Source organism: Protopterus annectens, chromosome 7.part1 (assembly GCF_019279795.1).
Source record: "Protopterus annectens isolate FY-2018-M chromosome 7.part1, PAN1.0, whole genome shotgun sequence".
In the NCBI taxonomy this organism is placed as follows: Eukaryota; Metazoa; Chordata; order Ceratodontiformes; family Protopteridae; genus Protopterus; species Protopterus annectens.
The window spans coordinates 404,910,876-404,927,500 of record NC_056740.1 but is presented as its reverse complement, the minus strand read 5'-3'; the positions used below and the strand labels follow the sequence as shown (position 1 = coordinate 404,927,500).

The 16,625-nt window shown below is 40.2% G+C and overlaps 1 protein-coding gene across 1 annotated transcript in view; it reads left to right on the top strand.

Annotated features, from left to right (window-relative positions):
• Positions 1-3,581: 3,581 nt before the first annotated feature.
• Positions 3,582-16,625, top strand: part of INKA1 (inka box actin regulator 1) — a 28,978-nt gene continuing 15,934 nt past the window's right edge. The window contains exon 1 of the mRNA XM_044078855.1: positions 3,582-3,886. Coding sequence (XP_043934790.1) covers positions 3,836-3,886 — 51 coding nt within the window. The 5' untranslated portion in view covers positions 3,582-3,835. The remainder of the gene's footprint in view (positions 3,887-16,625) is intronic.

The following is a 16,625-nucleotide window of genomic DNA, read 5'->3' as shown; positions in this document are numbered from 1 at the left end:
GTACAATAATTTGGATATAAATCTCTATAATATGTAATCTGCATATAACTCTCTATAATATGTAATCTGTAATGGAGCTTTTCTCCCCAGGACTCCATTGAAAATGGGTTCTCTTGGCCCAATGGACTATCCTGGTTAACCAACAGCAAATAAATAAATAAATAAATAAATAATAAATAAAATAGACTTATAGCATTGAGTAGCATTACCCTCAGTTGTTGTCATAGAGGTGATCCTCTTCACATGAATTGGCAGTCTATTCCAAAGATGTTGCAGTCGCTGGGAGGCAAATCTATCCCTCTAGCACATCCTATTCAAGTTGCAGGTCATATTTATGTCCATGGAATTGGTATCTCTAGTCTCGTTTGATTTATGGATGTGCAGCCAATTCATTAGGTTTGGGTCAGAGACTAGTGTCCCCCAAGGAGTCTATACGATACAGAGTATAGTGACAGGGACTTTAGTCGGTCTGTGTAAGGCAGGTGCTGGAGTCCCTTTTTCTTCTTTGTTAGAAATCTCTGAGGTCTCTCGAACTGCTGCAGGTGCTTTGTATGGTACATGTTGAATGGGGAGTTATACTCAGCTATAGGCCTGATTAGTGATGAGTTTAGGGGGTTATAACTTCCTTTGCTCTAGAGGCAATGCCTTTGCTAATCAAGTGTGCTACATAGAAAGTCTTCCTCGCTGCAGTAGATACATGGTGGTCAAAGTTAAGGTTACAGTCTACTTGTGATCCCAGATCCCTTACCACTTCATTAATACACAGGGTATTGTTGTTAATTTGATAGTGTGAAGGGTCAGTGTTTTTACCGAAGGGAGTGATGACGCCTTTCTTTCCATTTAGTATGGGACCATGACCAAGACACCAGTCACTGGTCTGCATAAGACCCTCCTGAAGTATACTGACAGCATTTTGGGATTCAGTAATTGCACCCAGTTTGCAGCCATCCTCAAACTTGGTCAGCCATAGCCCCTAAGTTTTGGTCTGAACTTCAGAGAAATATATACCAAACATTAGGGGTCCCAGCACTGACCCTTGTGGCACCCCGCTGGTGACAGGTCTGCTTGTAGATGTGGAGTCACCCACTTTGATAGTGTGTGATGGGTTTGTATGCCGGTTGGCAACCCATCTTACAACAAAGGGTTTACATTCAGTTTGCTAAGTTTATCGGTAATGCCTGAATATGGGATTGTGTCAAATGCCTTTGCCAAGTCAAGGTATGCTGTGTGCACAGATTTGCCCTCGTCAATGGCCCTAGTCACATTTTCAAAGAAATCCATCAGGTTTAACAGGTAAGATCTGCCCTTGATGAAGCCGAATTGGGTCAGATCCAGGGTTTGGAGGTCATCTATGTCTTTATTTATGAGTTTCACGATGATTCGTTCCACGGTCTTACACATGAGGCTAATCAGACTTATGGGTCTGTAATTCCTGGGGTCTGTTATTAAGCCACCTTTATGGAGGGAATTTTCCAGAATACAACAATTTCAGACTTAGTAAATACTTCACACTTAATTCCTTGAAGTTTTGGATCTGCGCTATCAGGCCTCAAAAATACAATGGGACCAATTATAAATATGCTGATTTATTAATACAAATTCAAGCATCTCTCATTGAGAAAAATAAATGTTATTTTTGAAAATGAATGCCATGGTATACATGGCATATGGCTGGATAAATTCATAAATAGACTAATAATGAGCATGCGGAGGAGTCCACCATGTGCAGTAATAAAATACTGGCTATAGAACAGAAAAATGTACTTTGAACCTTGGTACTACATATCACTTGAAAAATATCAGTATGGGAGGTCAGAGGTGACATGTCATTTCAGTATTTATATCTGCATATTTACTTGTATTTATTTCCCAGGTCCATTTAAATATATAAAAAAGAAGAAATTAAAACTCATAGAACATTGCTCCAGTATAGGGAATGTGACCATATACTTTATAGAAGGGGTATCCCTGGAATCCTCTATTCATTTATTTGCTAATCAGGTAAAAAGCAAACTAGGCATAACTGTCTCTTTTTTTTCAGGGGTGATCCAGCAGGACTCATTGGTTAAGTGAACTGGTTAGAGTCACACAGCAGACAAAGAGAGAAGGAAAGAATCAAACCCCCGCACTTCAATATAAAAATCACGAGTAGCTCATACCTTTAATCGTCTGAGATAAACTGTCTGGAATTAAAAATGCCAACTCTAAATGCAATACTATTATTTTTAATTCCAGTGTTTTTGAATGTTTGACTTCTACCGTGCATGAGTAGTTTCGAATCCTTGCTGCTATTAAAGACGTTGGAAATTTTTAATGAGCTAAAGTAAAGAGCCAAGGTGAGCATAGGTCTAAAAATGTCAGACCTGGCTTACTGCCCAGAATTATATTTTTGTTAATAATCTCGTGTGAATATACGTTTGATACAGTAATGTGCCTCTTGGTTTACTTCATGTCTGAAAAGGGTCTGCAGATCAACCAGCCTACTTACTCAATTAACAAACAGAAAAAAAAAATAATTTGAAACCTTTTAAACTTTAAGCATTAAAAATAATGGATGTGACCTTCCAGCATCTTTGCAGCTGGCTGGAAAGACCAGTTTCTAATTCTACACAGGAAAGGACTTCAAATACTAGGCATCATATAATTAGTATTGAGAAACAGCTGCAAAGATTCATTTTAGAGATTCTATTATTTATGTGCAGATATGATGTCCTGACTTTAAGAAAAAACAGTGACTTCATACAAAATAAAAGTAAAATATGATGCCAAAAATTATACTTTTTACAGGGTCTGGGACTGTTTTTGTACTCCACCATTCCTGACATCATACTTTATTAACATTTGTTGGCTGGGAAGGGAATGTCCCATTGGGAGGATCCTATTTTTAGTGGAGATCCAGGGAGGAAAGCCCTGGCATATACAAAAAAATATGTAAAATGGGATGTACAAAAAGCACTGTGCAACATAAAATGACCTGCGCATGTGAGAAATATTGTGTGTACTTATAAACTGAGAAAAGGCAGAAAAAATTATGACTATATATATACAGCTGTGATACAATTTCAAGTTAAACTAATACACTTCATATCTACTTAATAGCAGGCAAACATTCAGATTACGCACGCAGAGAAAAAATGGATTTAGTGAACAACATTGTACAAGCTTTAGGTTACATCACGATTACTTTTCCATTGTCTACTGAAATGCTCCTTTAAAGCCTGCTTAAATGCTCATTAGTGTTTTTTGGAAGAAAAGCGATACCCTGTTTTTGTCTTTCAGACAGTATGGATTTGACAGTTGGTGTATTATCTGCTGAAGTGGACCATTTGCCTCAGTGGCAGAAATTTCACTTTTCCCCTTTTTATCTTCTGCCCAGCATCGCTGATTTAATTAACTGCAGGACTTACTACTCAGATTACAACACCCAGCTACATTTAACTGGCCCAGACATTTTTTTTTTAATTCTCTAAGGTAGGGAAAAAAAGGCACAGAACCAAAACACATGCTGATTGGCTGACTGGGGAGAGAGGGGGTGGTGGCCCAGATGAAGACAAAAAATGTTAGAAGGAAGCCAGTAAGTTCAGTCAGCCTGGGCATGTCAGGGGTTGTTAGGTTTCGTCTGAAGTCTCTTAGGAAACAAAGCTAATAGTAAGGATTGTTAAGAGTGACAGTACGGAAGACCTGAGCTCAGTCTGCTCACAGTGGTACTAAGTGAAAAACATCAGCAACTAAATTTAACAGGAACCCAGGGGCAGGAGCCACAATTTTTGCAGAGTAAATACATGGTACTGGTGGTGGAGAGCTTCAGAGGGCTGATCCTGCCTCAGCTTTGGGGATGCAGGCTACAAAATTAAATGAGTGTCTTGCACAGCTGCAAAGTGAAGTGGTAAGTAATACATTTTGTCACCCTTCTTCTGATTGTTGTTTTATAACATTTACATGAGAGCTAACATCTAATGCAGCTGCATTGCAGACCCCTGCCAATTGGGGAAACTGCACTGCTTTTATTCATTAAATGATTCAGTGTCGGGGTGGAAGAAAAGCGGACCTATAATTAGAGGTGAGGTTTACAGTCCCTGCAATTTGTAAGACACATGTCCTGAAATGCTTGTCAATGTACAGATAACACCCAGATATAAATGCATATGATCAGTTGCAGTTGTTGGCCAACTAGGTGGCTTGGAATTAATGTGTGAGATTTGATTTTTAACGTATACTGTTAAGATGCTATGTCACTGCTTAAAGAAACTTCTCTCAAAATGACACTTAGAAATAAAAGTATACCTACATGGGGCAGCGTTATTTCCGCAGAAGGGTGGAAGTGTTAGTATTAAACACCTTTGGGTTTTTCGGATTATTGCTATGAAAATCTTGTGCAATTCCCTAGTGCCCCACACTGCGTGGGCATTCTGTACAAGAGCCCGCCATCAAGAACATTGGTCCACATGGCACTTATATGTGTCTGCGCAGTGTCAGATTAAAGACAAATGCAATTTTTCAAAGTGGTGGTTGAAAACTTATGATTTGAAACAATATGACCAAGTCCAACTTTATCATTATCTGTGTGTGTGTGTGTGTGTGTGTGTGTGTGTGTGTGTGTATTAATCCATAATTGTAGAAAGCAACCTATATAGCACTTATGTGGTGAAAAACAAAAGGCAAACTGTAACTTTCATTAGGAACAAATGGCTAGGTTGTGTACTCCTCCCATCCCCTAAACACACATATACACATTTGTTACTTTATTCCTGGGATCTGTGTTTGACTTTCCAAATTCCACCCTAAAGCCGTGTCTTTCATTAAGCAGCCTCTTTATTTTGCTTTGTTTTAATGGGGCTGCTTTGGGTAAAAAAATCTACATTTCCATCAGACATGTTTCTATTTATTTCTAATATTCACTGCTTGAAATGCATGACTGTACATTTTAAAAAGTCTGTTGTTGCCTTTGCACTACCTGCTGTGATAAAAAGTCCACTCCTCGACTGGTTGTATTTGCCAACAGAAGACAACACCAGCTCAATAAAAGGAGTTTCAGTGTTAAGATTTAGCCTACAGAAAGCAATCAATACTGTTGAAATTATGAGACCTGAAGCACAAATTGTTCAACATTCTGTTATGTTTTTTAAGAGGAGACAAGCCAAACCGATTTAGTGTAAGAGCTTTAAATCTATAAAACATGAGATTCAGTGGCATTGTTTGCTTCCTTTTGTTAACAAGTATGTGGATACACGTGGGCAGCGTGTGGCAAATGTAAATGGATCGCTTAAGCTGAGCTATGGTAAGGTTGTGTGCTACAGGACCCCAAAACGCGTTTGTGGTTCTGAGGTTCGAGTCTGACAAGTTGCTTGACGCCGGGTTCTGTCAGTAAAATGAATGTTACATTGCTATACTTTTATTCCATCTTAAGCAATATACGTACACTCGATTTTTTTTTTTTTGGAGGGGTTGTTAAACCTCTTATGTATGGAGTCAAGTGGACCCCCTTGGAAAGGAGTGGTCGATGGTTTGGATGTGGTTAGGCTGTTCTGCCGCGGGTCAGTTGGTGAGCATATGTAAGTATGTCCTGTCTTTGTGGGGATGATTCCCATGCACTTCCTGCATACCCAACGTGTGACTCTGCTGGTTCGGTAACCGCTGAGTGCAAAGTCTGTCTTCCGAAAGTTTGGGCAGCTTGTAGTGCGCATCCCATACCTTGCTGGTTTCAAAGGTGGTGGAAAAGCGTACGCACCTCCTTTCATACGTACCTATCGAAAACGGTACAAACGCTGCACGCCTCCTGACGGTGTAGTAGGGAGACAGAAGGGAGAATCGAAAGTGACAGTACAGCAGGCTGCGTGTCCAGGGTTTGAATCTCTCACTGCGCTATGAAGGTCACATAAGTACTTAAAAGCATTTGTTTGTGAAGTACTGCCTTATTTAATAATAAACAAATAATATGTTAACATCATACCCCTCAACTGGTACTACACAAATGTTCGGGTTCTTTCTTTTTGTTTGTTTGTTTTGTTTTTTGCCTCTTTGGTGTGTTCCTCATAAAATCTGGAGTTCTGTGATAAATCATTGAAGATTAAAGTCCCTAAATAATGACAGACATTTGACTTTCAGACTTTATACTTTAGACAATACATGCTAATGCAAAACTTTTTCTTTTATTCCACGGACTTTATGTTTATCGAGCAATGTTTTACACTTGTCCCAGATTTTAGACGTGTGTCCAACCATTATTTTTGGCTTTGTCCTGAATTCTTGTGCCAAGAGGCTGAGAAACTTGGCTAACGTGGTTACTGAGGAGAAGCAATTCAGGGTGTTAGTAGCAGTTTGAACTAAGAAAGCAGAGACTCGTTCTATGTTTGGATGGTGAGCCTAGGGTTGCCACCTTTTTAAATGCCCAAAGTGGGACATTTTTGGTACAAATGTCAGATTCTGCAGGGTGAAACATACCCACGGCCAGTACAAAGGACATCACTTCTTTTCCTAAATGAAAGCTTATACTTGTAGCATTTTAGTTTCTTATTCTGTTTTTTTATAAAATATTTAGGTGTTTCAGATACAAAATAACTGCTTTCTGCAACTATTACATAAAACATAGCAAATAATTTTGTCCTAAAATCTCAGGACATTTGCCATTTTTACAATTTTTTTGCAGGACACAACTGCTCAAAGAGGGACTGTCCCTCGCAAAGTGGGACAGGTGGTAACCCTAGGTGAGCCCCAATTTGATTTTAAGCAGTAGCATTTACAGGGATATCTGCTTGTTTTCTAATAAAGTTTTGCCCCCCCCACACACACACACACACACACACACCCCACACAGGCGTATGACCTCAAACTAAAGGGGAATTCTTCCTTCTAATGTTGAGCACAGGTTTGGGAAAAGCCACATTCTGACTTTTTCACTGGAGCATCAGAAAACTGGGGGACATCTGTACAAATACACAAACATGCGTTTTGGTGACTACTGCAATTGCATGTGTTAAACAAATAATTCTGCCATCATCCTACATGTTTGCTGTCACAGACTTGGTACTGTTGAAGACACCTACTTTCCTGCCTAGGTGGTGGTTAGTTGTATGTTTTCTACTTGATTAAATCCATCCCACTATTTTTTTTTTCTTTAGCCAGTAAGTTCTGCCCAGATGTAACTTCCCAATTATCTGTATAAAGGAATGATAATAACATCATCGGGTTTCTCTGACTGTCTTGTGACTTTGTAACATTTCCCTTCATTGTTAGGACTGTGATGTCATAGCTTCCCATTAAAGTCACACACATTGAACTGCTTTCCTTCATGTTCTTGCAGTTTACAGGAAGTCCGGAAACACGTTCTGGAAATGAAGCAAACTTAAGCAGCAAGTCAGTAAAGTAACATTGGTCTGTATGTTGTAAGTCAGAGCAGTGAAGTGATTGGATTATACACGAGTTTCAGATGGGAGATTTAGAGGCAAGTCATTCGATACGTGTAGGTGGTGAACGATAAAGACATAAAGTTATGACAGAGGATAGAGGCATGGTGTGTCATTTGTAGTTGTGTATCCAGTGGTAAAACCCCTCATTGGTTAGTGGCAATCATACCATCCACAGATACGACATTTAACCGCAAGGCATCCTCACTAGAAACGTGTTGGATGGTCAGCACTTTTGGGCTCCGCTGTCTGCTTTCTTTTTCTTTTCATTTTTTGATAACCTGGTAAGCCCATTGGAATGAACAGTCCCTTTTTAGGAAATTGTTTTGTCAGGTGACTTGCTGAGAGTCACACACAGGAGATAGATGGAAATAGAAGGAATCAAACCCTCTGCACTTCACATCAGTCTTGAGGTGAATTTCTTGACGTCCATGTCTCGACCGCATGATAAGGTGGTTATGAAAGGAGCTCTAATCACGGTCCTCCGTCTTATTGTTATTCTTATTTACCAGTCACATTGTATCGACTCATATGCTGTCTATCACATTGTATCGACTCATATGCTGTCTATCACAATCCAGTAATACCCGACTCAGCTTTAATGTGGGTCCTACTGGGAGGAGGCGAGTCTCGCCCTCCTTGAAGTTGGCCAGTCAGGTTTTGCTGGATTGTGATCGAGGTCTGTGAGTTGATCACTATCATGTCAACAATGGCCACGGCATCCATATATTATATGTGTGTGTTTGTGCTTGCACTTCTACATGTCACATGTATGTGTGTGCATACATACCTGACACAGAAACACACTAATTCACATACAGATAGCTTGGGATTTCAGCTATCTTGTGAGCACATGGTTGTTTTTGTGAATAGCAATTTAATGGTTACACCACCATGTTCTTCAGTATCCCTTTGAAGAGGTCACTTCTGCTTCGATTAGGAATAAGGACTAATTTTGTAGGTCACAGGACTTTCATAATGCAGTTGTCATCTCATAAAGGACCACTTCCTGTTCTGCATGAGGTAAGAATTTCCTCTTTTCTCTTGGATGTAAGGGAAATCATTGAAGCAGCAAAACCAGGCCCCTACCACCTTAAAGTGGTATAAACATCCATCCTTAGCATGGTTTTACAGCATGTGTATGCCTCTCCAAGTTTCAGGCATAACCCTAGGCCTTTCCATAGCTAGGTGCTGAGTTTCAGGGCATCTGAAGTCAGCAGTGGTTTAATCCATAGAGGGGCACTGTGTGCACAATCCATTGCGGTAAAGGTGGATCTTTTTGCATGTTGACCAGTGTTTGAGATTACCCAATAATCTCTGTTCTGATTTCCAGATGCCTCCAAAAAAGCCACCATTATTTTCCAACATGTTTCCTAATTACTGAAGATTTACAATGCACTTAGGCAAGTCTAGCCCTATAAACTTGTATCCCTTTGGATGAATTAAATGCCTCATTATGTTTATGTTATAGATTTTATGAAGCATTTGCTTAAGCCACTGACTTAAGCAAAATGTTGTTCGGGTAGAAACTAGGATGACCCAAGTTATCGCCCTCTTTGTGTCTTTTAAGGTTGGCAACAGAACAAGATTGAAATGTAAAATAAGACAATAAATTGAAACTTGTAAAAAAAAAAGCATGCCTCACTACAAAGCTAACCTCTCCTAAACACAAATCAGGTCTCGTCGTACCACTTTCGTGAAATGCTAGGCACTTTGTCATTGAATTTGAATGTGCATTTATTGCATTACATAGTGGAGTTTTCACAAAGTAAAACATAATTAATAGAAAATAAATCTCCTTCAAGATGCTGTGGTTTGCCAATATCTGGCATAGCTGCATGTAGTTAAAGTCTCCAGACAGTTAATAAAAAGAGAGCTTTTTAAAAAGAGCACTATAGCCAAGAACAACAGCAGCATTTTCTGCTTCTAGAAGTACCCTGAGTAGCCAGACTGTCTGATCTGGATCTCCAGGAATGCCATGTGTTGTTCATGAATGCTGCTGCGGCACGTTTAACAGTCTTGTTGACACATCTGGTATAGAGCTGCCTTTTTTCTAGTCAGACTATTGCTGTGTTACCACTTTTATTTCCAGCGTAAGTTAACAAAAATTAAAATGCACTGATCCTATGCCTCTAAACGGTCAGCTAATGGCAGATTCACATTCCATACTGAGACATCATAGTCACTGTATAACTATTTACCTGACTGACTCCCTTTTACACTTTTTTCCAACAGAAATGTAGGTAGACTGGAACCCACTGAAATGCAGTGTTGTTTCTGTGCCTAAAGGCCACATATGGCCCAAGTCCTGTTCCTGGTGCTTTGTGCACAATTTTGTTTGAAGTGTCCTGACTTTCAGAAGAAGACAAGGTTTTTATGATTAGTGTTAAGAAGGAGTACCCAGGGACAAGCTGAGGACAATGTAGTATCATGCCTAGACAGTAAAGAGAAAACTTTTTGGGGATGTGCTGATGGCTGCTCTGAAACTCCACTCCATACAAACCCCAATATCACTCACCTAGCCGTTCTCCTTCATCCCAAAATGGCTCCTGTGAACAGCCTGAAAACAGAGATAACAAATCATGTCCTGCAGAAGAGTAGCCTAGCAAATTATGGCCTGGGATGAGCCATTCACAAGTCAAAGGAACAGCTATGCAAAGCAAAGTGCAGTGAAAGGGTACAGAGTTTGAGTCTTTCTACCTTCATTTGTCTAGTTTCTGCCTCAAAGCAGGCCTCTTAACCAGTCAGTGCTTTCAGGTCACCCCTGTAAAGGGACATTTTTATAAAATCAAGTGGGCTAATCCAGTTAACAGATAAATAAAGAATAAAAAAAGCCAGAAAGTCCTTAAAAACAGAAAACGTTTGGACATACATGATGAGTGAAATAGGAAAGGTTTGTGTGGCTAGAGATACATAGACAGGAAGCATGGATGAATTAGAAAAAGCAATTATGTAATGCACTTTGAAGTAGAAAAATCCATTTGGAGTCCTTAAGTGCCTTGCTGTGGTATTTCAAAAGCACAGAATTCTTTAAGAATGGTCTTATTGCTGGGGTTGTTACCCCAGCAGCATTCCTGCGACAGATAGTTGTACAATTGCTGTACTGTGTCCCTTCCTCAATGAACATGTAACGGCTTCACCTCCCCTCCCACTTTCATACAGAGCTTTCCTGTCTCTGAGCATGATCAGTGATAGATGCAAAACATGTGTTTGAACAAAGGGCCCATCCTGGGTTGACGGAAATGTGCAAACATCACTTTACAGCCAACAGAAGATCACATGCTTTTTGTGGGAAAGGATAAGCTGCAAATGTTGGGTTTTATAATTTCTGCAATTCTTAATTCCCTTTGGAGTAGCAGTCTGCAGAGATCTGCAAAAAGGATTTTTAAAAAGCACCAGTACTTGTATTCTTCAAAAGAATAGCTGCAAACATAAGTTTTAAAGACAAAATGTATTTTATATGACTGTAGCCCTACAGTAACAGAATATACAATAAAAATGGTCTGTAAGATTCCTGTCAGTGCCTTGTGCTAGCAGGATTCAACACAGGTGCAGTGTTACACCCAATAAAACTGATTTTGCTATCATTTTGTGCCTATACTAGTGACAAATATTTATGGGGTGTACAACAAAATATACAAAAGCTTATCATTCACATCTGTTCTCCCATGCATTGGTATTCCTTTATAATTTAGCAAATTATTTTATTGCAGTAGCAGCTACAAGACTATGCATTATTATAATATAGACATTGTCACTAGATACCTGGCTTTGCATAATCTCTCAATGTATGACGGTGTCCTGTAACAAAGCATGTCCAGTCTTGGATAATAACTGGCTACATTCTATTAGCTCTTCCTAGTTGTCCACCTCCGGTCAGTACTACTGTACCTCTGCCAAACAGATGATAGTTTGCATATGGGTTTCTCCTATGTTATGTTCATCTTACGATGTCCCATGTCATGTTTGATTTGATGTACTGTTGGCTGATGCTTAACTAGGTTAGTTATGTCATTGTATAATGGTGCTTTTCTGCCAAGGACTCTGCTGAAAAGTGGCTACTAGCCCGGTCAGATAATTCCAAGTAACAACAACTTTCTTTCTTACTTTCTTTTCCGTGTTTCTTTCTCTGACCGGATAATGTCCAGCTGGGAAAATTCCATTTTCACTGGAGTCCCAGGTACGAAACACTCCGAGATTTCTGTGTGCCCATAAGAAACCCATTTAATTTCGTTGTGATGACTCGTAGCCCAAGAAAGAGTGTGGCGAGCCCAGTTGGTTTTCCCGGTAAAATTTGTGTACAAGTTTCTGACACCCCTACAACTCTCTTCTTTGCAGATTTTTTTTGTACTAGGCAGAGGTTGCATAAAACCTTGGCCTGAAATATTTACTTGTAGAAACTGACAAGTATCTAATTAGTACCATCTCAAAGATACGCCATTGCAGTTCTGTTTATCATAGGATTATAGGAGGTTACTAGGGTAATGGCCCTGGGGGCCCTTGCAGGCCTAGCCAAGAGTTTATCCCCAAAACGAAACCTCAGTCACCACCTGTCAATGAGGGACACAGGTGGAACCCCTGGGACAAATTTGTGGTTTTCCATCCACTCATATAGGGAAAAACTGTTTCTGCCCGGTTTCAAACTAGGTATCTTTTGCATTTAATGTGAACATGATAACCACAACTTTACAGAAACATATCCATCTAGCTTCATGGTGGTGCTGCGGTAGCGTTGTCGCCTCACAGCAAGACGTTGTGCCGTTCGATTCTCAGTTAGGGCATCTTCTGTGTGGAGACATGCGTGAATGGGCATGCCTTCGTTGAAGGTTGTGCATCAGGGCTGGCAAACTCGGCACGTAAAAAAAATCTACTGCCAATCATTAGTGGACGGGAGCTCCGCTGTGGCGACCCCTAATTGGGAAAAGCCGAAAGACACAAACAATCCATCTAGCTTCATTTCTTTTAAACTGATATAATTATTGTGCTTTTAGTTTGCTTATGCTCATTTTCTGTTACTCTTGTATGTAACTACATTGCACTTAAATTGAAGTCCTTGTTTGACTTGGATGTACTTCTTTAAATTGTAATCCTTGTTTTGCTGTGTTTGCAGAAAACACTGTTCCTTGTGGCCAGGGTTATTGTTGATAATGGTCCTTGTAAGATTAGCCCACATATCCACTCAACAACTATGCAAAAAATTGTAGCTGGCTCTGTTCAGTCATAACCTCATTTTGAGTCCTTATGTAACACTTTCCAAAGTTTTATATAGTTGTCTCTTGCCTGTGGCCTTGTCGTAATGGGGATGGGGTGTCCCAGCATGCAGATCTTGTTTAGCTGTTAACTTGCTGTCTCTGTACCTAGAGGCACACTTCTCACGTGTGTCACACGTCACACTTGTGCCTATACCTAGTGAACTTCCTTACAGTAAATGAAGTAGTGACTTAATTGTAAGATTTCTGCCACTTATCACCAAGGTTTTGTGTTCAATTTTGATTTAAAATTATTTTCTGTGTGGAGTTATGCATGCATTCCTTGTGTCTCTTTGACTTTTTCTATAATTTCCTCCCAATAATCTAGTTGACTGTCCCCAGTAAATTGTCCTTGCATTGGCTGAATTTTCCTTGCCCTTGTGACTGTAGTGGAGTGTAGGTTTTTGGTTTGGCTGCATTATACAGACCCATTTTTTTTTGTCCAGTGTTGGAGCCATTGTACTTGGTCACTGTAATGCAACAGGACAGTAATTGTGCGAGTCGAGTCGTTTCTAAATTTATTAGGTATTACTTGCAAGTACAAATCTGCTCCATTTCATATTAATCATTCTTTTGTTTGTGCTGTTATCCTTTTTCCAATAAAAAAAGAATAAATAGTATAAGCAAAGTATTTAGCTATGTGATGTGCAAAATTTGACAGCATGCACACCAACTGAATACCCTTAACCACGGATAAATAAATGCATTTGCTTGGGATATTAGAACATTGGAGTGTATGTTAATGGCTTTGTGCCAGGGTTCCTCTAACAGCGCATAGCACACTTACCGGATATATCTGCACTTACAACACACAGAGGCGACAGCAAGAGAGAGAGAGAGAGTAGCATCTAATAAACCTGGTTAATATACAGTCAGCTAAAACTTGGATAACAAACACAGACGGTCAAAGAATAGTCTAAAATGAGAAGAAAAAAGCACCAGCGATTAGTAAGCAAGTGTTTTACACAGCAGCAGCCGTTTCCTTCCTCTGTCCCACTTGGTACTCCCCATTGACTCACCTACTTCCATATTCAAATTTTGGGTAGCAGTACCTTTGCACTGTGGGCTACTTTGCTATGATGCCATCTTGAACTTAAGTATTATAATGTGGGTGAAGTGTGTTCAGGCTAGACACCCCAAAAATAGTAATCCAGCACTGTGGCTACTGCTTCCCGTTTAGCAGTTTGTGTTTCCAATCCTTTGACTTTTGTCACCTTGAGTGTAGGTTTCTCATGTATTAGCCTTAATAAGTGTGTTTTGTTTATGTCTACCTATTTTGGTCCATTCTCCAGTTACTCATTTTATCTCGCCTATCCCACTTAATTGGTTCAGGACCAAAAGAAACTAATTCTGCTTAAGAGACCAATCTACAGCAACATGCATGTACGCATATATATATCACATACAGACACACACACACACACACACACACACACACACACACACACACACACACATACACACACAAACACACACTTACCAAATTGGCAGTTTGGAGAATGGCCAATTCACTGACAGTGTGACTTTGAAATGTGGGAGTAAACTGTAACTCCTGTCAAAAACCTGTATGAACACGGGTGTACACAGAAATCAACCTAGCAGAGCCCCAAACTTGAGAACCAAGCACTGGGAGGCCGCACTGCTAACTGCTGGAGTTTGTATCACCTAGAGCAGATACTCACTCATCCACTCACACACTCCATGTACCTTTTCTAGCCTCTAAGGAGTTGGAAACAATCTTGGATGCCTTAAACAAAAGGGGGCAGAATTAAGCAATTTATGAGCCCTACACATACTTCATATGAAAAATGAAAATAAACTGTAGGGTGGCCACGGTGGTGCAGTGGTTAGCACTGCCGCCTCACAGCAAGAGGTTCTCCGGTTCAATCCTCGGTTGGGGTGTCTTCTATGCGGAGTCTGCATGTCCTCCCTGTGGTTATGTGGGTTTCCTCCGGGTACTCCTGTTTCCTCCCACATCCCAAAGACATGCTGTAGGTGGATTGGACACTCCAAATTGGCCCTAGGTGTGGGTGTGTGCATGTGTGTGCCTTCTGTGGAAGGTTGGGTGCTGGGCTGGCAACTCGACACTGTAAAACTCCACTGCCAATCATGAGAGGACAGGTGGTCCGCTATGGTGACCCCTAACCAGGAAAAGCCGAAAGAAGAAGATGTGGAAATAAAGCCTGTTGCTGTGTCATTATGAGGATATATCATCACATTTCCACATTAAACAGAAATTATGTGGCTTGTTCCAACAGAGTGTGGATGTGTATTAGGTATGTGAAAGGTGGGAGGGCTTCCCAGGAGATGCAAAATGCAAGCTGTGTGTCTTAAACAGCAGAGTACAGAGTAACATGGCATAAAGTTGCAGAACGTGGAATAAAGTGGAGTCATACGTTTGATGAAGTGTTCTGCACGTGCTCCTAACCTTTATAACTGTCTGTATATCAAACAATATATTCCAAACCTGTTAAAATTTGTTCTTGCCTTCAAAGAGCTCTATCACATTTTCCTAAGACGAGTTACACTATGTTTCATACACTGCAGCCTACATCCTTTTTTTGACATTGCTTCTTTATTCATTTGACTATTAAAGCAAAAAAATTAACAGGCTGTAGGTTGCCATTTGTGTTTTTCTTATCAACAAGTGGGACAGTAAACATTTTTTCTCAGTTTTCACACAACTGAAAACAAAAGGTGAAATCATCTGGTGACTAAGGGGGCCTACAGCTGAATCACGTATGAGCCTTCCTGCTGTGCTCTCTCCTGCAAAGTGTGAATGCAGTAAATAGCCATGTGGTTCACAGAACTCCTGCTCTCACACTGTTTACACATCATTCCTTGATAAAGAGCTGAAGACTCCTTGTCAATGGGAAACTTTGTCGAGCTGGATACATACCAATCATCCAGAAGAAACTCCTAACATAAACCAACAGGAGGAACAAGAGTTTTTGTAATAGAACTGATGGCTGTACTTTCTGTTGTAGTTCAAGATTCTCAGGTTGTTCTTCAACAACATTCTTTTAAGGTTGTATGAGTGATGGTCTCTATGCCTTGTCCAGATGAAGGTCTTCTCCTGTCCTAAATAACCTTTTGAAGATGAAGGACATTAGTTTTTCCTTCTACCTCGGTTTACAGGCCTGACACTAGTTGTGAGGAATAAACACACCCTGTATAACACTGTACCCGTAATAGCTCCAGTGTGCGTACTCATGTTCCAACTGCTTGTGGCTCATTTTGCTTGCAGCTGAGTGCTTATCTGTGTGCTCAAGTATGAGAAAACTCAAACACACAGACACAGTCTATACGTGCATTTTCTCCAAGTTAACAAAATGACCTTGGAGTCAAATTATATATAGAGAGAGATAGTGAGGGAAAATCCTCTATGAATGGGGGCAGGGGGCTTGCTGTCTGCAAAGAATGCTGTTTTATCATATTATGTATAGCTCAAGCACTTGCTTTAATGGTCGTCCAGCAGTAAGTATATGAGAATGGAGCGGATAGTGCTCAGTTTCATGTAGCAGTCCCACACCGATTCAGCTTACCATTTTTTTTTTTGCAATGATACAGCTAACAGCCAGATTTTGTTACAGAAGTGTCAATACTTGACATCAAATGACAGGACCTGAGTCATTTATTTATTCTGCTTTTCTATCCATCCATTCATGTACTAAACAATTTTCCTTATGACATCAACTGGGTTAGCAAACCGAGTAATCATATCAGACTTCTCTATATCCATTAACAATGGGTCTATATCATATAATCGAATGTTGACAATGTCGAACGCTCTAAGGAGCGGAAATGCTGGAACTCGAACTCCTTAATGTGGGGGGCGCCCCTCGCTAAATATATATTCCAACTCCGAGATCACACTACAGTGAGGAAAGGGCAAATATTCCAGTCTTCACTGTACTGCAGTCTCAATAACAGAACTTCGAGTTCTGGCATTTTCGCTCTTTAGAGCGTTCGA